Here is a 21783-nt window from a genome sequence, read left to right as displayed (position 1 = left end):
ACCTCTTTCTCTCCTTTTTCACTCCCGCCTTCCTTTCCTACGGCGCGGTTGAGGTGTCCACCGAGAAGTGAGACAGTTACTGCGCCGTTTCCTTTACTCAAAGACCATTAATTATTGATTTTCGTGCTAGCGCACTGAAAAGTAACTGATTGAGCTTATGGGTGGGGCCCTTATTCCAGAGCTCCACTGGCTTGAGTTGCACTGCGGACCTTGTGGATGAGGGCCCGCTGGTCCTCCTCAGTCTCAGGTTTCGCCGATGTTTGTCTGTCCGAAGCCTCTGGCAGGTGGCCCACCTGCCAGCAGGCTTTATGGCCAGCTATGCAAAACACTTTGTGGCAATACACTCTATGGCCTCGAGTGCGTTTCGAACCCGCGGCGGCGCGAGCAGATGTTTCGCCGGCCACGGCATTAGATCGCTACGTCACCGCCGCAGCCGAACATCCCGCGTGTTTAACTGCCAGTCTCTCGCGCTGTGTCGTAGTCTTCATCAACTTCCATCCGTGCGCAATGGATCCAAAACTCAGCGCTATCGCCTCGCCCTCTTAAACCGAGCCCCGAACCCAACCCGATTTGGAAAACCGAAGTGTGAGCGCACGTGATTCGCATTTGGCCTAACCACGCTAAATCGTCCGTAATTTTTTATTAAATTTTTTCCTACTCCTCCTACTGGTATGACCTAATAGCTCTGTTTCTGGGGTGCATGCACTCGTAAAGGAAAGCTGAAGAGTCTCCTCGCTAGAAAATGCCGACGGCCTGTGTCAGTGGGCATTAGAATAACCGCGAAAATGAAAGTGATATAGAGATGTACGTTCTTCCAAAAATATTCCAAAAATCAGAAAGCTCCCCCATGGAAGGCCAACCTCGAGCAAACCTGCTCGCACAGCAACACCACCAGGGTGAGTCGTCATTGGAATCAGCCGTTCAGTGCTGCTGAGGTGAGAGAGTTCAGCAAGGAAGCGAACCGCAGCAGCACGCCCGAAACTTCCTGATGGCACGTACGATTACTTTCTCCGCTTTTATACACCTCGTACAAGTAAGCCCGTGAATAGAATCAGTGGCGCTTGGCACTTCAGCAAAGACAGTTGACCTAATTATCAAATTGTCTCGGCGCAAATCAGAAACATAGCCTTACGCGAAAATCTGAAATTATCATTTGCGAATAGCTTGCTTCGTATTAGACGCACGCTAAATGGAAAGTTGTTTAGTAAGTCTAAGAGCACCCGTGCACCCTTGCGCCCCATGAAGCTGCAGCAATCTTGTACCTGCGCATCTTAGAAAGGTACACAAGTGCACCCCTAAAGGTGCAAATCTAAAAAAAAGCAAACGATAAAAATTACAGGTCTGGAAAGGCAATTTTAGGGTGGTACTTGTGCATAAAAAATTTGTTCATCTATTATTTTTTTTATTGCAGCATATAATATATAGTGTACCTAATAGAATTTTCTTCGCAAAGATTTAAAAAAAAAAACAATATATGTTGCTTACGAAAGAAAAAAAAATCTTTGGCAAAATTTGAGACTCGCACAGAAAGTAACAAAAATGTTAAACATATCCAGTCAGAAAATATGAGAATAAAAAATCTAAAATATACGTTTTATGCACTGCTTTGCCAAAAATGGGTATTCAAAGCTACAAAACTCTTCATGCTAAATTTTCCGGTCAGCAATAATAATAATAATAATAATAATAATAATAATAATAATAATTTGCTTGCGTGCAGCGCTTTGGGCTACTCCGCAGTACTTTGCCAAGGTGGATCCCTCGGCAGTCTTGCAAACTGTGTTCCCTACACTGCTGGTGGCACGCCATCGTTCAGAATATGTCCGGTACCTTTAGAAAGGCCCTGCGAGCAGTGAATCCCCTTGGAAACGGCGGAAGCGGGCGAAAGTACACAGACGGGTACCTGTCGATAGTCCGGGCTGGGAGGAACAATAATCTCTGTACAAACTAAAATAAGACAAACGGACGTCACCTTTTCGCCCAAAGCTTTCACTTGCACCTCCTACATAGTCAAGTATCGATGCTGCGAAATGCGTCAGGAGGGCGCTACCGTCGACGCCGTGCTCGCGCGATCGCTCCGTGTTGGCACCTTTCGTGCAAAGTTTATAAATACTTCCTAATGCGGCTGACGAAGAAAAGAAAGACAGTTCTGGAAATTAAGTCCAGTCCTTTTGCAAAGTACCGGATGGCTTTACTTGTCCGCAAGCGGCCTGGATTTCTCAGAATGCGCAATCTTTCAAATTAAACGGTTTGAATGGGCGCGGTAATGCAAAAGATAAGGGCGCTTTTTCTTTTCTTTTTTTTACTGCTATGTAAAGGAACCTAGCGAGAGCCGCTCGCTCGCCGCCGGTACCATCATGATTCTAGCTTTTTTTTTTTGGCCGCGTTCATCGACAACTAACGGCGCCACGGATTTTCCGATCTCTTTACTCTCGCTCGTTTCGCTGAATTTTCTGTTTCTGAGATCGCACCTCAATTTTCGTAGCCGATAGGCTTAGTGAAGGACAGCGATTCTCAGTTGCTACGGGGACAACCGGCAGAAGCAGCTCTCGGTGCCGCTTCGAGATCTCGCATAGCCCGACTTTGGAGTCGGGCGACTGTCGTCCGGTATATCGCATTGCATTCTCGACGACACCGCGAATGCGCCGGTTGCAGCCGGCACCTATATATTGCGACAGACAGAAATGCGTCCCGTGTGGCTGCCCATTTATGTAGCGCCGTAATCGTAGTTTTGTTCCACCGGGGTATTTTTAAAAGGTGCAGAGCGTATATATGCAGACTAGCATTTGACATGCACTGGCGCACTTCGTTGGTATCTGCACACGTCAGGCAAAAAGAAGTCTGTGACGTATGACTAGTCTGGGGCCACTTGCTACAAGAGAGAGGAAAAATCGTTTCCTGGAAGTAGTGCCAACTGTACCAAGGCCATTCTGGATGGTTTCGCAGAAGCGAGGCGAATTAATGCAGACTCGGGGAGTCCACGCTGGCAGCGGCCACTGGCCGTCTTGTACGATGTTTGCGCCATTGCTGTGGCCCTCTCGCTTGCGATAGAGAGACATGTTCGAGCTTATTTGAAAGAGCAATGTATTCACTGTTCAACAGTATGCGTTGTTAATACCAATTAATGCTATTTCATGTAAAGTGAGCAAAATACGGAGTGCATGAAATTAATGCCTAGCGCTTCTTTCAGGAAACACGCAAGGAAACATGCGGTGTCTGTACTCCTTTAATGAAAAGTTCTTTGACGTACAACTCCAACAAAAAAATTCGGCAGAGACGCTAAAGATTGCTTACGCTTGAGTATGCGGGAGCATTAAAGAGAGCTGGGTCATGCTGCGTTGCAGAATGACTATAAGTCATGACTATGAGGCATCACCATTCATACCTTGTACAAATTCTATACACCTTAATTTACGTTACTTGTAAAGGGTTGAGTCATGATACTTTGCAGAATGACTTAGTCATGAGTCATAAATATCAGTACGGGTCATGACCAAAACTCTGTACACCTTACATTACGTTGCTTGTAAAGTGGTCGTTCATACTACGTTGCAGAAGTGAAGTGTTGAGTCCTGCATCATGACTACGCTACTTTTAGAGTGCTGAGTAACGTTGCAGAATGATTAGGAGTCATGACTTTGACTGCGAGTCATGACTACGCATACTTTCTTTGTACAAACGAGTAGCGGTGCTTCCATATCTTCATAACATTTCGCATAATCTGAAAAAAAAAAAAATCGGGCAGCGAGCCGGTGTTAAAGTAGCTTTTCCAGCGGCCCACAAACTCGCCAAGCTGTGCAAAATGACTAGTCCCTATGCCGCAAAGAAAGCAACTTGCACAACAAAGCACCAAAGGAAACATGCGGACTGTGCAGAAGGGGACACACTCAGCGAACGTAACAAAAACCTGGAGAACCGCAAAGGAAACCTTGCCGAACACTGTTTGCAGTGCTGGCTGGATGGGTGTCATCCCGCGTTTAAAGAATGCAAGGTCATAAGTCGGAACAAAGAGCAACTTGCACGCGAGATTGTTGAAGCCAGAAATAGGAGAATTGAAAAAAAAATTGTGTTAGTGTTCCTTTTATATGACTCTCAGGGAAAAAATTCGCTTTTCTTAAGGGCGATAATCAACGTTAAGCAGGTTGTTTTGTTTGGGACTTGCGGAGCGATAACCGGTCTGGTATTTCTGTGCGGTTCACGCAATGAATAAAAACCAGTTGAAAGTTAGCGCACGTGTTGTCTTTTTCGTGTTGGTCCTCGTTTGCAAAGTTTTGTCATGAGTATACCAACTACAGCCACTCTGACCACATTGTTCCTGTTCAAGTGATGATCCTGAACCTCTTTTAGCGCTTGTTGATCTTGACGTGGCTTAATTTGGGGATAAGTTCGAGAAGTACTTTTTTGGAAGAGAGAGGTCAGAATACTGACCCGACATTTAGTGGACATAATTGTATCAAGCGCTATCCGATCTAACGGCTTTCTGCTCCAGGGCTCTTGCGCGTCGGCCGCTGTGGTGTTGAATTAACGTTCTCGCAGTGCATAAGGGAAGCAGATCATGCAAGCACGCAGAAGTGTTGCATAGGAGATTGATAGTGCACGCGAAGATATAGTTGTTATGCATGAGGCAAAAGCTGGTTTTGCATAGTTTTTAGCGCAACCTGCCATTTTCACGCTGTCTGTGAAATATTGAGCAAAAAATGGGGGCATTTTGGTCTCGCACAAAAGGGAACGCTTTAGTAAACTATCCTTTGCTGCAAAAAAGGACCCGAAAAGGCCGAATTATGGATTTTTTTCTGAATAACCCGATTCGTACCCGACTTCGAACCGAAAAAATATCGCTCCCCGAATTATTTTAAAAAACAGAACCCGAATACGAAGGGCCCTATGTAAACTCTACAAACCAGCCATTTTAATGAAGTGGCTTTGGTGTGCTGAAAGTGCCGTGCTGCTCAGAGCGCCAGCTTGAAGTGGTTATTGAGGTTAGGCTCACGAAGGCTACTCCGCGGTCAGACGGTCACCAAGTTATCAGTGAGGTCAGATCATGTGAGACTCCTGCTGAGGCACATCTGCCCCAGATGCCGTTAATGCGGCTGCCTAGCCGCTTCGCTTCACCAACCCTCGTTGAACGTTTATTAATTTATAAATTATTGCGAGGAGTAAAATCACCGTTTTCGCCAACGGTGATTAAGGCGTTGTATACGAACGCATGGTGGTTCTGAGCTTCGACATGCGTTCGGGAAGCGTACACGTTTTCCTGGTTGCACTGTGATGTAAACCTCTGCTCTGTATCGGCATTAAAAGGAACCTGTAGCTTGTCATCGGCGGTGCTGGCCCGAATGAGGACTGCCTTTCGGGGCTCCTTAAGACTCGGATTGACTGCCATGCACGCGGCAGCCAGCCGCGCTTTGTTGCGCCCGAGGCTGTTTCCGTTTGTCGCGCAGCCTGGAGCCGCGCCAAACGAGGCCCTCTTGTAGCCCTGTGTCTGGCGGGCGGCCCGTCTAAACAGGCGGCTCCCGAGGGCCGGCAATTTGCACCGAGGCAATGGAGCCACTTGGCCGCCCCGGCGGTGTCGGTGCTGGGGCTCTTCCGGGAGGCGTGTGCGTATGCACGCAGCCCATGCATGCGTGGCACGTGGAGGTGGGGAAGCACGAAGCCCCCCGGTTGGCGTGGTTCCACGCATCCACTGCTCCGAGGCGGCGGCAGCCGAGCCTGCCTTCTCCGCGCGACACATTACAAAAAGGCTGCCATCGCACCAGCGCCTGGCGGAAGTGAGAAGAGCTCGTCGCCGTTTGAACGTCAGCGCCCCCCGCACGACAAATGAGCTTAAGCTTCCAATTATGCGAACCTATAGGCACATTAAGCGGCCAAAAAGTGCAAGCGTGGCGTTGTGCCAATTTGTGGGCATTGAAAGTAGTTGCTCCCTGCGTACTATTTCAAATCCAGTACCTTGAATCGAGAGTCTGGTGTAGAAGAGCAGGAACCGTTAAAATGTTTACGATGCATCTTGTTTTTGGTAGTAGTATATAAGTTTGAGCGCGGTTTCTTGTACTATCGGCTGCCGACGTCCTCGATTTGTGGCTTTCTCTCTCCATTCATTTTGGTGCTAGCTCTGTAATCGAGCCTCCCAACTACGCGCGACAGAGGAAGGGCATTTAAAGTCGATGCCAGTGGAGCTGGGAAAAACGAGGGTGGACAGAATTTTCTGTACGCTTCTGCAAACGAGGCTTCTCGGAAATCGCAAAAGCGCCTGCCATTTCTGCACTCGCTTACAGGCAAGATGTCTATCGTTCTTGTAAGCATCAGGTATAGCATCGAACATTAAAACAGTGTTATAAAGTTATGTAAGCTGCACTTACGTTACACGTTTCATTTGAACGTTATTTAATGTTAAAAATTAACAAATAACGTTCTATGTTGTACCATAAACATTAATTTAACATTCAATGCATGTGGTAATGCTGTGCTCTAAACGTTAGTGTAATGATCAAAATGAAAGTATAATGTTGTAAGTTGCATTCTTAAAAGTGCACTGAAGAGGAATCTGAACTCGTATTTTTCCCGCGGGAACTCGATCTACACGTTCCGAGTGTTCTTACAAACTTCGAATTATGGCCCTGTGCGGCCTATTTCTTAATTTAAATCCGATTAAACGTCCCGGCTCCCGCCTTTTTTTTTTTAATTTCTCGTTGATGGCAGGAGGAGTCGACCAACCTTTCAGCCAGTCCCGTGGCGGCTTGCCGCGCTGCCATCGGCGGAGTGATACGCCGTGATCGGCGAGAGCAAAGAGTCTGCGCGTATTTTTATTTCCATGGGCCTTATTTGCAGCTATGTAGCCTCTGACGGGATCTATTTATTCACGGAAACCTAAAAGAAAGAAAAGTGAAAGCAAAGCCGCCACGCGACTGCCTGAAAGGCACTCCATGCGTTGGTTCACTCCTCCCACCGTCAGCGGGGAATTAAAAAAAAAAAAGGGCGGGAGCCGGATGTTAATCCGATTTAAATTAGGGAAGTCGGCCGCACGGGGCAATAGTTCGAAGTTTCTAAGAATGCTCAGAACGTATAGATCGAGTTCCCGCGGCAAAAAGACGAGTTCAGATTATTCTTCAGTGCACCTTTAATATATGTTAATGTTCAAACTAAACATTGCTTTAATATTCTGTCTCAGACGTTAGTTTATAACGTTTACATCATAACTGTAAAGCAACATTGCAAATATATTCCAAACATTGTGTCCCAGATCATTTCTCACTATTCTTACAGAAAAGGTGCTCTTCAACTAGCAGTACTTGGCAATAAATATCATGCATTTAGATTGTGCCCGACGCGTATATTGCATGCGCATCGCATCATTTTGTTAGAAAACTTAGCTTATTACTCATTCACCACTATCACTCATGGGGCACCCTTTCATAATGGCTATTTAATAAGCTTGTCTCCATGGTATCCGCTTGAAGGTGAGGGAGTTGCATGTATTGGTTGTGATGTATTGCAGATCTCGTGCGTCTCCTCGTTGTTGGTCTTCGCAAAGCTTTCAAGTTGTGTACCTTCACAATTGGCGGGTATGCATGCTCTTACAAGATTACTGTACCACTTTAGAGGAAGTTACATTTGTGTTGTTTAGATGTTTAATTAAGGTTACTCAACGTTTTTTTTTTTGTAACGTTTCAGAAACGTTTATAAAAAAGTACATTAAGAACAATGTGGTAACTTTTTACCGAAATAAAAAAGTAACAGTGTTGTAACGTTTCGCTACCCGGACAGCGAGTGTGCTTTTTTGCCTGTCATCATAATCGCAGGTAGAGTGTCAGCAGCGAAACGGGGTGAAAAAATGTTTACGCATGTGGCGTGTTGCGCGAAATCAGCGGTATAGCTCTTAGCTTCTTCGCGCATGTTGCAGCGTGCCCTTGCTCTGCATTTTCTGCGGCACGTCGTTTCGCGCCGACTGAAAGTTTGCGTTCTCGATCGCACGCGCGATGCAGCCTCAATAAACGGCGTATCGCCGTCTAGAATGACGCAAGCTCTGCGGCAACCACGCTATGCATATCCGCTGTGACGTCGCTCTCGCGTGGCGCGACATTAGTGCACCGCGTGGTAGCCACGCGGATCTGCCTGCGCCTATAGATGGATAGATGGATGGATAGGAGCGCCCCCTTTGAAACGGGGTGGTGGCAATTGCCACCATGCTCAGCTTTTCTTTCTTTACTATATTTTTGTTTACTGTGTTGGCAATTCTCATTAAGATTCGCCATCATCTTTACCTATGATTTCCTACAATTTATGCCACATCTCTGCTTTTCAGCCACCAATCTTCCCATCGCTTTTTGCTAACTTCCACTGCAGATCTATTTACATGACCATTGTTATCTTTAAACCCTAGGGCCTCAGGAAGAGTGACTCTGCCTGCATCGACATCCGGATGGATACCATCACATTTGAGTATGAGGTGTTCGATTGTTTCCACAGATCTACCACACACTGCACATGTGTCATCTTCTTCGTTAAATTTCTTCAAAAAGTAGGGCACTGCCTCTTGAGTTATCATAGAAAAATTCTTTCCTGATCTGCCTTTTCCAGTATCGATATAGTTCTACACTATGTTTCTTTTCCATTGAATTCATCAAATTTTTAACTTCCGCGTTTTTAACCTGTCGTTTAATGCTCTTTCTTTCTCCGTCCTCATGACCGGCATACTTACTTGTTAGTTTTCTAGTTCTTTTCCGCCACTGTGAGTCAACGCTCTTTCTGTATAAATATTTAAATACCTTAGCTGCCCACCTGTTATCGTCCAATTTCCTCAGGCGTTCTTCATATAGTATCTTACTCTTAGCTTCCCGTGCTTCGAACGATGCCCAGCCCATATCCCCTTGTACTGCCTCGTTTGTGGTTTTGCCGTGGGCACCTAGTGCTAATCTTCCAACTGCTCTCTGATTTACGTCTAATCTCGACTGAACTTCTGCCCTTAAGCACAGAACCACATTGCCGAAAGCAAGTCCCGGCACCATTATTCTTTTCCAAATACCTCTTAGTACTTCATATTTGTTGTACCCCCATAATGCCCTATGTTTCATTATCCCGGCGTCTCTTCGTCCTTTTGCCCTAAGAGCCTGTTCATGCTTTTCCGTGTATATCTGCCCTTCGTTTAGCCATATCCCGAGGTATTTGTATTCGGCCACTTTGGGTATTTCGTGGTCTTGTATTGTAAGCACCTGATCAGTTGTATCATTAAAAATCATCACACCTGATTTAGTTGCGCTAAAACTGAATCCTAGAGCGTCTCCTTCGTCTCCACAGCAATTAACCAAAGTTTGTAAATCTTCCTGGCTATCTGCTAACAGTACAATCTCGTCCACATACATTAAACCCGGGAGTCGCTGCTCAACTACATTTCCGCCTGTTCACGTTATCGTATGCACCGCTTATGTCCAGAAAGGCTAAAAACAGAGGTCTGTTTTCCGCCTTAGCTATTTCTATGCATTGGGTAAGCACGAACAGGCTATCATCTAAGCGCCTACCCCTTATGAACCCATTCTGAAGTTCTCCGAGTATCCGATTACCTTCTACCCTTGACTGCATTTTTAATTTCACCGCCTGCATTGCCAGCCTGTACATAACAGTTGTTATCGTAATCGGACGGAAGGATTTTATGTTCATCTTGTCTCCTTTCCCTTTATAAATCAAATTCATTTTACTCTGTCTCCAGCTGTGCGGAATTTGCTGATTTGTTATGACTGCCTCCAATGCTTTTATCAGCGCGTCCTTGCTTCTTGGGCCAAGTTCATTAATCAGCTTAATTGGAATTTCATCTATCCCTGCGGATGTGGTTTTAGGAATATTCGCTTCCGCCTTTTCCCAGTTAAGACTAGTCAGTTCTAAGCTGTTCTCTTTTGTGCTGTCCTGTTTTGCCGCCTCACTTGGGGAGATTACCCCATTGTCGTTGCTAAAAGACGCAGCTATAAATGACGTAATGTAGTTCACAGCATCGTCTCCCTCTAAACATTTTCCCTCAGAATCTATAATCTGTTCCTGCGTTCTTTGATTTGCTTTTCCCAACCAACTTATATGGTTCCAGAATTTTCTTGGCCCCCCTTTATTTGCCTCGCGAACTTCAGCCAGCCATTTATCAGAGGACTGTTTCATTTTAGCCTGGACTAGGACCTGAACTTGCTGTTTCTTTTGTCGATAAGGTTCCCATTTTTCGCCTATTTCCTCTTCAGATAACTGCGCCCTCTTTGCTTCTCTGTGTTCCCTTGAAGCCACTCGTCGTTGTTCGATGGCCTCCTTAATTTCCATATTCCACCAGCTCCGTGGCTTCCTCTTTCCTCTCCATCGGTTTACTCCTTTCACTTGTTTCATTTTTGTAGCGATGAGCAGTTCTGATTATAATCCCACTTTTCCATGGGGCGTTCCTCGATTACTTCTTCTATATCGGCTGATATTAGCACTATTTGTTCATCGTTTAATTTGCGTTGTCTTTTTGACTTCGCTGCATTTCTCTTCTGACTAGGGCTCCCAACTGTAGACTAATACGTTTATGATCACTTCCTAGGCTGTACTTCCCCTCTTCGTCTATTTCCATTATTGCGAGCTTGCTATAGATGCCCTGCGACATTAGACAGTAGTCAATGGTTGTTTGCCTGTTACGGGATTCCCACGTGATTTGTCCCTCACATTTAGTTTCTCTATTGACAATAACTAGGTTGTGCTGCTCACACAAATCTAGCATTAACTTCCCGTTACAATCTATGTATTCATCAGATCCTCGATGTGGCCGTTCATGTCTCCAAGCAAAATAATATCGACACCGTCTCCAACCTGCTTTATATCGTCATTGAGACACTTAACTAGATCCTTGTTTTCTTGCCTGCATTTATCCCCGGTCCCTAAATAAACTACCCCTAGCCATGTCCTTTTGCCAGCAATTGTACCTGATACCCAGACATGTTCTCTGCAAGTTGATTTTATTCTTTGTCAATTTGTTCCTTGATGTATCAGCATACCTGCTCCTCCTCCCTTCTTCTCCGTTGTTGTTCTGTTGCACCCTTCCCAGACATAGCCATCGATTAAAGGTGGATCTTCTAGATCTCTCAGATGTGTCTCGCATAGAGCGTACACACCTACTGCTTCGTCCTTTAACTGCTGTTCTATTTCTAGCCATTTCGCTCTCTTTCTACCCCCTTGCATGTGTATGTAACTGATCCTGGCGTTAAATTTCTTTTTCGTAGTTTTCTTTCTGGGCCTCTGTCGTGTCCGGTCGCTGTGTTGAATGCAGCGAAAGACGCACACGGTACTTTAAGACTTCGTTTATTTAAAGCCGATGAGGGTGCGACCAGCGTCGACCGAGGCAGGAGCCGAACTGGCCGCCCGAAGAAAGGAGGGAGCCGAGAAGCGTCCACGGGAGGGAGTGGCTTCCCAGAACAGGAGGAGGGTGCGGGGGCGCACCGTGGGGGGGCATCTGGTGACAGCGTGCGACGAGGGGCAAGTGTCGTTAGGAGGAGGATTGAGTGGTCGTTAGGAGGAGGATGCGAACTGTCGTTAGGAGGAGGACGCGGGTGGTCGTTAGGAGGGGAATGCGAGTGGTCGTTAGGAGGGGGCGCACACACACAAAAGCAATAATCTTGCAGTTGCTCAACCATGTTCTGGCTCGGCGTCTGGTGTATGCCGCATATCATCACGCCTAGTGGAGAAAACCAGTTTCTCCCTAGAAGGCTTGATCCTGTGCCCTTCACAACAAGCAGAGGTAGCGTATGGGTCTGGCCGTTGTAGTTAACCTGCACGTTGGCAGAGCCCAATAGTGGCAGATTCTGTCCTGACCACGTTCGCAGGTGCGTGTCGTCTTGTTGCAGGGCGGGTGCGTCAGATGGCCATGAAGTTCGGAACGTGTCCTCACTGATCAGAGTACAGGCTGCGCCGGAGTCCACCTCGAACTTAATCAGCTGGTGATGTACGCTTACTTCTGTAAAAATCTTCGGTCGCGTGCCGAGATTCATGGTGTTCAGGTCGTACAACACAGATGGTGTTGCTGATGTTGTTCCATGGAGATCAGATAGCGGCGTATTCTCTGAGGCGTTGACGCTGTGATTAGGCTGGGAAAGTGACTTTATCTTGGCAAGTCTCCGTTTCGTAATGCATGCTCTTTCGATATGCCCTCGCTTGTGGCAAAAATTACACGTGGCTGACTGGAATCGACATCCCTGGGGGTTGTGTTGGTCGTCACACCGCCAGCAGCGTAGTGCCTTTTTGACCGATTTTACAACAACAGAAGGCTTGCGCACCTGGTTGCTTGTCTGGTGTACCGGCTCGGTGTTCCGGCGAATCCCTCTCTGCTGGTGACCGGCGCTCTCCGCTCGAACGGCGATGTCGTAAGCTTTGCTGAATGTGAGGTCCTTCTCAGCGAACAGGCGCTGCTGCAGTGACTCGTCACTCAGTCCGCACACAAATCTGTCGCGTAACATCACGTCCAAGGGAAGCATGGTGGTGTTAGCAGAAGAAGCTGCGTCTCCCTCCTGCCCGGTAGCTGTTGTCGACAGCGTTCCAAAATTGCAGTCGGCAGCGAGCTTCTTGAGCGCGGCTACGTAGGCGCTCACAGTTTCTCCTCCCAGTTGATCTCGTCGTTGGAAGCGAGCCCGGCTGTAGACCTCGGGTGGCCTTGGGTCGTAGTGCTTTTGCAGCGCTTTTACAATGTCGTCGTAAGACACTGCCGCTGGTGTGCTTGGCTGAATAAGGGCGCAGACAGTATCGTAGGTCTGCTCCCCGCACAGCGTCAGCAGGTTGGCCCTCTTTAAGGCTGGGTCTGTGATGTTGTTAGCTTCAAAGTAGAACTGAAGGCGTCCAACCCACGATGACCACGATGAGCCGTTGAATTCTGGGATCTGATTGGGAAACCCTCGCGTAGCCATGGCTTGTCAATAGCGTTGCGTAGCGCGGGTCGAATCCACTTTCTCGTCGCCACTGTCGTGTCCGGTCGCTGTGTTGAATGCAGCGAAAGACGCACACGGTACTTTAAGACTTCGTTTATTTAAAGCCGATGAGGGTGCGACCAGCGTCGACCGAGGCAGGAGCCGAACTGGCCGCCCGAAGAAAGGAGGGAGCCGAGAAGCGTCCACGGGAGGGAGTGGCTTCCCAGAACAGGAGGAGGGTGCGGGGGCGCACCGTGGGGGGGCATCTGGTGACAGCGTGCGACGAGGGGCAAGTGTCGTTAGGAGGAGGATTGAGTGGTCGTTAGGAGGAGGATGCGAACTGTCGTTAGGAGGAGGACGCGGGTGGTCGTTAGGAGGGGAATGCGAGTGGTCGTTAGGAGGGGGCGCACACACACAAAAGCAATAAGGGGACACAACAGCCTCCTAGTGGCCATTTTGTTGGGCTCAGCCGCCATTGTTACATTTACTACATCGCTTCTGCCTATCCCTACGCCCTGAGCCACCGTGTACCCCCTAAAAAAGCTACCGCTCGGCCTCCCAGGCGCCAGCCTATCTCTTCTCCTACCCTTCCACTGAAATGGATGCCATCTCGTGAAATGGATGCCGCCGCCGCGACTGCAGCGCGCTCGTAGCGGCCGCTCCGCGAAGCTTCACACTGCGGACACGCTTCCGCGCGAAATCGAGTGTGTCGTACAACTACAACTGTGAGTACGATCCTGCACTTTTTAGCTGTCCGCGGAGCAATAAAGTGACAGCGATAGCTCCGTCCAGTGAGTGCGCCTACCCTGTGGCCCACCGAGCAGGAGAACGAAGGAGTATTCAGTTCCGGCATACTACGCCAAATGTGACGCCGTGTACTACGGAGCTACGCCTGTAGGAGCAAAGGGCATCGCAAAAAGTGATGCGTAACCGTTTTGCTTGTTTCGTGCATGTGGCCGCCATTGTTGCCACTCTTATAACCGCAGAAAGAGAGCCGTGCTTTGGTTTGGACATTTTGTGTAAATAAGCGTTGTGCGAGTTACGATCGCCTCTGAAAAATGTAGGCGCTACATGAAAGACGGTGGAAACTCAAACCAAAGCCCGCTCTCTCTCTCTCTCTCTCTCTCTCTCTCCTTCGGCAAAGCCAGTGGCCTTGTCCACGCCGGCGACGTCACGAGCGCGTCCGCTACGCAAATAGTGCAAAGCATTTCGCCGGTCCATCATCCTGATTGACGGGTGACGTGCCTCTTGGCGTCTGGTCGCCTGCGTTTTGCGGTCGCGCTCTTTCGCTGCGCAGTGCGTCTTCGAGCGTGAAGGAGCGAGCGTTTTAGCTTCGCTAACGCTAATTTCTGGCACTGCGAGGGCAAGGAGACGGGTTCTAAAAGCCTGCGCGGTCGGCGCATGAGAGCAGAGCACCTCTGGAAGGCGCCGCATCGCGCTCCCTCGTTCTTAGCTGCCACGGTTGTGAAGCGGAGCCCCTCTGCTTTTCTTTGAGGCCTGTTTATTGTGTACTATTTTCACCTCAAATGTTTATTTTGTCTGCTGGAGAACCGAGAGTATGTTGCAGTTTAACACGAGGCGTGATCGGCTGCCTATTGCCTATGGTGCTGTCGTGCAGTGGCCAGCGATGCTGATCTATTCGCGGCGCCGCGGGTTCGAATCCCATTCGCAGGATTTATTATTTATAGTTTGGCTCAGTTACACCGACGCGGCTTAACCCACGCACGGGCGCTTAATGAGGTGCGCTCTAAAACGAAATTCATGTGCCAGAAATTTTGCATGGGGGGGGGGGGGGAGGAAGGTTAAGGGGGGGGGGGCAGCGTGGCCTCCTCATAGAATTTGCGGAGGGATCAAACGCAAGAATAATAACTGCATTGCCATTGACAATGCCATTGTGTATTAGTTAACGCAACGCACTGTGTAGACTAGTGAAATATGTACTTTTTTTAAAGTAAAAGAATGTAATCGTATGTATTAACAGCCATAGCAGACATAACTGATACGAATGCTTCCCTGTTTACGTATTTAATAAGGAAAGAAAATATTACATGGAGTCGAACTACCTATGTCAATCCGAAACCAGCAAAGTAGTGCATGCCGCTGATATGAAAAACGTAAAGGCCATGAAATGAGCAAGTAGAGGACAAACATTTTAATGAATCTTTCTTGTTCAAGAACCTTTACATTTTTGCACATATGCAACGGCGAGGGAAAAACCTTAGTGACGCTGTCCTTTGTTCCAGTGTACTGCGCAGTAGCAGCTGTCACCGGACGTGTATTGCGAGTAATTGCACCGAAATTTTAGTCGCAACAGCGAGCACATGTATAAACGAGTTCTGCAAAATATACATTAGGTGCGAAGATAAAATGGATAATATTCTTTTCTGTGGCATGACGACACAAATGAATCACCACAACGCTTCGTCTCATCGGACCTCGCTGCGTGCTTTGTCAACTTGTCTGACAGTGGTTGATTTGGCCTGTCTCGTTGTATGGTCCGATTAACTAGGTTAAGAAGGCAGTGCACCTTTGCCATCAAAACTTTATAAGAATAATAAATTAATTGAAGTTCCCGATTTGAAAATCAAAAGCACGATTTCTGAAATCTCTGTGCAGCTTTCGCGTCAAAAGTTTATGGGAATTTTATACCCGTTAAGTTTCGCAATTGAAATACGTGGCTCCGTAGACTCCGCGGCCGCCGCGAGGTGACGAGGCGAGCCCGCTTGCCATGGATAGGCCCTTGAAAGTTTGTGCTAGGATGCGGCTCCTTGCGTTGCGTGACTCCATGTGCATGGGCGTTGGCACGATATCCAACACGAGTTAGCAATGTTGGCGCCAAAACGTCTGTTCTAGTAAAAAAAAAAAAAAAACACTGTAGGTGACAAAATCAGAATGATTTCCGGTGCCGGTGGTTGTTTTGGTCAGCGGTGCGTAATAGTTCGAAAAAATTTCGGGGGAGGGGGGGGGGGGGGGGGCTGAAGCCCCCTGGCTACGCCCCTGGTCGCCATCACCGGTATAGTACACTATAATCACCGGCCGATTTCGCGAGTAAAATGCGTGCGTCGACATCGGCTTTTGGGAACGGATCACAGAGGCTAGGCTAAACCGACTTTGATTTCGAAATAATGGCGACGAGTCCTTTTTGTTAAGGACGTCAAGAGTTTGAGTCAACTGGCGGGAATGTCTTAAAATCCACTTTTCTGGGCGATCAAGCCGTCTTTAGCTGCTGCAGGCAAACATCAGCGTAGCGAGAAAGAGCCAGGTAATCAATTTTTACTGAGAAGTTATTGGTTGGAGTTGTCCTCAGTGTCACAATAATCAGAGGCGTGACTCTAATGGCGAGGCCAACTAAGAACGATGCACCGACAGTTGGTTTTGATGCTACAGCGGCTCACCGGAGACCAACTTTATACGCCGCCACTCTGGCGGTTGGTTGAGACTCGTGCTTGTTTTACAGCCTGCGATTTTACAAGAGCGGGCGCGTAACCAGTAATTAAATGGACTGAAACAGCGCCGCGCAAAAAAAAAAAATATAGAGCATACAGAGTGCATCCCGGAGGTCCATCTTGCCGCGCGTTTCGCTGTGCCCAAATGCCTGCCGTCGTGATCCGCGGGCGGTCTCCTCCACGAGCCGGCCCTCAGTAAGGTTTGTGTGGTGCAGGTGTGCCTGAGCGCGCTGTCGGTGCGCGAGCTGACGCTGCACGGCACGGTGAGCGTGGCCAACCTGACGTACCACAAGCACGTGTTTGTGCGCTACACGGCCAACGAGTGGCAGTCGCACGTGGACTGGCCGGCCTCCTACCTGCCGGGCTCGCTGGCCGACGGCGTGGACCAGTTCGCGTTCGCACTGAGCGTGGCCGACGCCCCACTGCACTGCGAGCTGGCCGTCTGCTTCGAGACCGAGGACGGACGCCGCTACTGGGACAACAACGGGGGCGACAACTACCGCTTCCGCCGCTCACGGACGGCCGCCGCCGCCGCCGCCAACCGGGCTCCTGCCGTCTACAAGTCGGCGTCGCAATGCGGCAGCTGGCTCCACTGGCTGTGAGCACACGATGTCCGTAGACGCGGCGCTCGGCGGTGAACCCCGTCTGGCGTTCTCCCGCTACCCTTACTTGTCTTTTGGTTTCATTGCTGTTTGACGAAATGTGAGCGCCGAAGGTGGGTGTAGTCGGACAGCGTAAAATGTTTTTTTTTTTCGATTTCTTGAGAACCAGAAATGGGCAAGGGTGGTGGTGCCGCAGCAGTCCGTTTGTCCAGTAGTCTCCTTGTCAAACCTTCTTCACCGGACTGAGCCATCACCTTTGCTCGTCTCTAGTTCTTGAAAGCGTCCATCGTCCCGCCTCCCTCTTTGCTGTCTCCCGGATTTTCGAGATTTTAAACAGTTTGTCTGCTGGAGAACCGGCGGGTTTTTGGTGATAGGAGTTTCTCCTGATTGTATGGTACCTGGTTTGTTCGCAGTGAAGCACTTTTTGTGCCGAACTGTGCAGCTGTCTGCAGCTACTGTCAGAAGTGTCCTTTTTTTTTTCGTGCAATAATATTAGCCGCGTGATGACAGCTATATGTGCACAGGGAAATGAAAACTGACAACTGTGACATTAAGTGACAGAGCGCGTGTATTAGAGAAAGAACACAAGTTGACACACTAACCAAAACGACGATGAGGAAATGGACTTGGACAGAACACATAGAGCAGATAACCGGTGGACCGTGGCCGGCATACGCTCAGCTGGGATGGTGAGGTTAGCGAATTTTTCGGGACAGGGTGGCCTTGGCCGGCACAATAAGAAAACGGTATTTGCAGGTAATCTTTATCCTGCAGTGTACCTGACTTGGCTGACAAAGACAGCGAAGATAGTGCAGTGGTATTGGAGAGACAACCGTAGGCTGTCGTTTGTGTTTCACCTATAGGTAGTACGGGTCAGCGGGTGGATCCATTATCATGTGCTTTGAGAGCCCCGCTTTTTATTTAACGCAGGGTACGCCGTTGCCTCCATTTATAATGGCGGTACACTCAAGGCCAGCGCTTCCAGTACATTGCTTCTGGAGGCAGGGGCGCAGTCGTATAACGGGTCTTCTATTATTAATGGAAGTGTGTGAATTTCCGCACTAGCTATATCAGATAAGTGAAGGCCTAGAAACATATCTTTATCCTCTTCATTTCCAGTGTACCGGGCTACTTTGTGCTAGAAGATGTATGCATGTACCTCCTCATGTATCCTTGTTACCCCAAGGTGAAAACAAGAATTTCACTGTGAAAACTATGCTTTATGTATGGACTTTGTGGAGATTTAGGAACTCCTCGTGCAGAGGACAGCTCAGCACTGATTTTGAGTATACCTGCAATCTCTGTGTATCACTAGAAATCGACAATGTTAATTGATGGCCGGTAGTAAGGCTGAAGGAACGGGTGTGCTGTACTATCGCGCTCAATATGAGTTGCAACGCGCGGTCATCGACCGGGGTTCGTTCCGTGGTGTGCCTCCTCCAAACAGTCGCTCGGAATTCTGGGAGCAACTTTTTCCTGAGCGGCGGTGCTGTTGTTTCCTGGAACAGCAGTTTCTCCCAGAATTCCGAGCGACTGTTTGGAGGAGGCACACCACGGAACGAGTCCCGGTCGATGACCGCGCGTTGCAACTCATATTGAGCGCGATAGTACATTGTATAAGGTGTTGTGTGCCTTGTGCTGTTTTTTGAACGCAGCTGCGACTTTTGTCGTCATGACTCAGTGGTTGTGGGTCGTCTAATTAGGGTCGTCAGTGCTGCGAGGCCCCATGCAAGCAGGACCCTTTTTATACGAATGGAATTAAAAATTGTGATGTCGGGGTGTCATTAAACGCTTGATCACTGGATACCGCTTGGCCAGCATTGCAGCCTACGCCTGGAGCTAGCGCATCATTGAGTGTGAGTACTGTCTTACCAAGTATATCTGTGTCAGGACGTTAGAGGCCAGCGCGAGAGCGAGAATCGAACTCGCATTCGAACGTTCTTTGCGCGCGTCAGTAAGTCGTGATTGGCCCACTGGAATGTGTAACAGCGAATCATCTTTGTTTTCCAAACTGCGACTTCGCCTCTACCTGCGATACCCAGAGGCGCGCATTTAAAGGGGTGGCGGGAGTTGGTCGCTCCCCCTCCCCCTCCGCGAGAAATATTGCTCCACGCCGCGGTGGCTCAGTGGTTGTGGTGCTCGGGGGCGCGGCGGTCGCATTTCTATGGAGGTGAAATGCTAGAAACCCGTGCAGTGTGCGGTGTCATTGCACGTTAAATAACCCCAGGTGGTCGGAATTATCCGGAGCCCTCCACTACGGTGTCCCCCATAAATTTAGTCGCTTTGGGACGTTAAACCACCGTAAAACCAACAACAAACCTTTTTTGGGGGACGAAAAAGTCTGCGAAATGCATGGTTCAAATCAGACCCCCCCTTTCCCACCAACCGCTCCTTCCAAGAGCGAGCCATAAATCCGCCCCTGCGGCGAGCGGAATAGTATGTACGTTGTCTGTTCCACTTCTCTGTAAAGAGCCACTGAAATAATTAGCAGTGATTTATTTAAACGCGAACAATAGCGCAATAGCGTTTGCGACACCTATACAGCAGTGTCGCACATATTTCCACGGCAGGCTGGTTGGGACCCAGTGAGTATGTTCTCTCGAGGACAGAAGTACCGAAGAAGCGCCAAGGGACGATCTAGGCCGGCGATCGCCCGATTCCTGTATCACGCATTAGGGAAGGCGAGTGCTAATTTCACTTTCATGAGCCTGTCCCGAACATTCGGCTCATGACACAGATATGTGCTTCGGTTGCCGCTTGCACGTCCCGAATACTTTTTTTTTTTTTTCACCTCCAGTGCAGACTTTGCTGTAGACATGCACAGTATACAGATAGGGAGGGCTCTTAGTATTTGGGTACAACCCCGGTTTCACCCGGGTCTTGCACCCAGAGGAGATCTCTTGGTAATAGGGTTAAACCCATTTTATATCAGAAAACGCAATTGCCCAATGCCGAAGGCACCGCACTGAAACTAGCGGATATCTTGCATATTTTCCGTATCAGTGTTTAAAATTAATTACTGGTGATTTTAAACATATTTTGACGCTTTTTATCCGCGGCGTGGCGTAATCCGTGGACAAACTCAAACACTAAACGTTCTTGAAGCGAGAGCGCAGAACACAGGTACGGACGGGACGTTTTATTGGCTCTGATGCAACAAGCGCTACCCGGGCTATCCGCATCCATCCGCAAAGCTGCTGTGTATTTAGAATGTCCCTCTGTGATGTTGAATATTTCTGCAGTGTAAAAAGACAGACAGGCCTATCACAGAAGCAGGAGTGCTGCCCAGAGGATTATTAGTAAATGTAATAAATGTAATGAATGTAGTTGTGAGAAAAATATATCGCCTAATTACGTCCCGCACATGAACGTGCGCTAATTATAGTTAATTGTTTCGTTGCAACCCCCCCCCCCCCCCCCCCCCGAATTATGGAACTTTTTCTTGAACAGCCAGATTTCTACCCGAATTGTAATCAAAAGAATAGCGTCCGTTTTTTTACTCCCCTGGACGCCGTAAAAGATAAAACCCGAAAACTCGGGGCCCTTCGTACGCTGCCATAGTGGGGGTTCTCCTGACTTCGAGATATTGATATGCGCTAGTCTCTGTCCAAGGTCTCAGTTCACCATGACATATTCACCGCACACCTCTGTGCGGGCCTGCGCACTCTTTCTTGGTGAAGGCTATTCCTGCGGAAATGAAAGCAAGCTCCAGTGGCGTGCAGGCATGTGTGCTATCTGCGCTAGCGCGTCAGTTCAGGGAGCAGAGCCCGCCACACTGCAGGTTATAGCGTGTGCGCGCGCGCTGGCGAGTTATTGCATGTGAACAGCGCAGCACGAGATGTATACTATATAGTACATTCTGCTCAGTCTGGTGTACGAGCATTCGTTTTAAAGTCTGACGTGCCTTGGCTCTTGCTCAGTGTATCGTTCGTCTCTGGCTGCCAGTGCCAGGTTGTGCAGCATGCACTAAAAAAAAAAAAAAAAGGCGCGCATTGTTGTTATCTTTTTTTGTGTGTGTCTATTTTAGCAGCACCAAATCGGCCGCGGTCAACCATGCTGCACCGTCCCTTTCAAAAGTTCCCAGACCCTTCATGCAGTGAAGCTCGTGCAGCATATCCCCATTGCTCCAAGCCTCTGTCGGGTGAGGAGGCCTTTCCTCCTCCCTCTTTCAGAACCTGTAAGTGCCGGTTATGTAGCTATAGAGTTCTGCGACATGGTTCTACAGCGAACTTGGTAGCCTGTGCGCTTTTGAAAAGGACGTTACATTGAAATGCCGCGGCCACGCCGATCTCAGATCTCCTCGACGATTGTCTACGCTGCCTGCTCGCGAAACGTCATCGGCATGCTAAGATTGATTTCCTTTCAGTGATTTCGACCTTTCCTTCCATTAACATTTGTAGCATTAATTAGCTACAGCTGGGTATGAAATACGCTGCTATGAAGGCCCCGGATTATTTTAAGCGACCATCCGCCGCTGCCTCTCGGTGGTTAGGATGGCGTTCTTCTTGCGGAGCACGAGGTTGCAGGTTCGATTTCCCGGCTGCGGCGACCGAATGCCAGTGTAGGCGAAGCGCAAACGCGCCAATATACTGAGTTCTCGCTGCGCGCTAAAGAACCCTTAGGTAGTCGAAATTAATCTGGAACTCTCACGTCGTTTAGACGCTTAAAAACCCGTTAACTAACCCAACCAGATTGAACGACCCGGGGTTCTTGAGCAAGCACAGAAATCTCAGTATGCGAGCGTTTTCGCATGTCGCAATGCCTCTGTCGCGGCCGGGATCGAACTCGCGACATGGTACTCAGTAGCAGAACGCCATAGCCCCTGAGCCACCGCTTCAG

General features: G+C 48.6%; 1 protein-coding gene across 1 annotated transcript in view; it reads left to right on the top strand.

The window, feature by feature from the left end:
- The window catches only part of LOC149352263 (protein phosphatase 1 regulatory subunit 3C-like), a 29612-nt gene extending 11311 nt beyond the window's left edge, over nucleotides 1–18301 (top strand). The window contains exon 3 of the mRNA XM_089581423.1: nucleotides 16558–18301. Coding sequence (XP_089437549.1) covers nucleotides 16558–16944 — 387 coding nt within the window. The 3' untranslated portion in view covers nucleotides 16945–18301. The remainder of the gene's footprint in view (nucleotides 1–16557) is intronic.
- Nucleotides 18302–21783: the final 3482 nt, after the last annotated feature.

The sequence above is a fragment of the Amblyomma mixtum genome, chromosome 3 (assembly GCF_055824585.1).
Source record: "Amblyomma mixtum isolate Tamu chromosome 3, ASM5582458v1, whole genome shotgun sequence".
In the NCBI taxonomy this organism is placed as follows: Eukaryota; Metazoa; Arthropoda; class Arachnida; order Ixodida; family Ixodidae; genus Amblyomma; species Amblyomma mixtum.
Note: the sequence above shows the minus strand (reverse complement) of the source record. Positions and strands in the feature narration are given on the sequence as shown.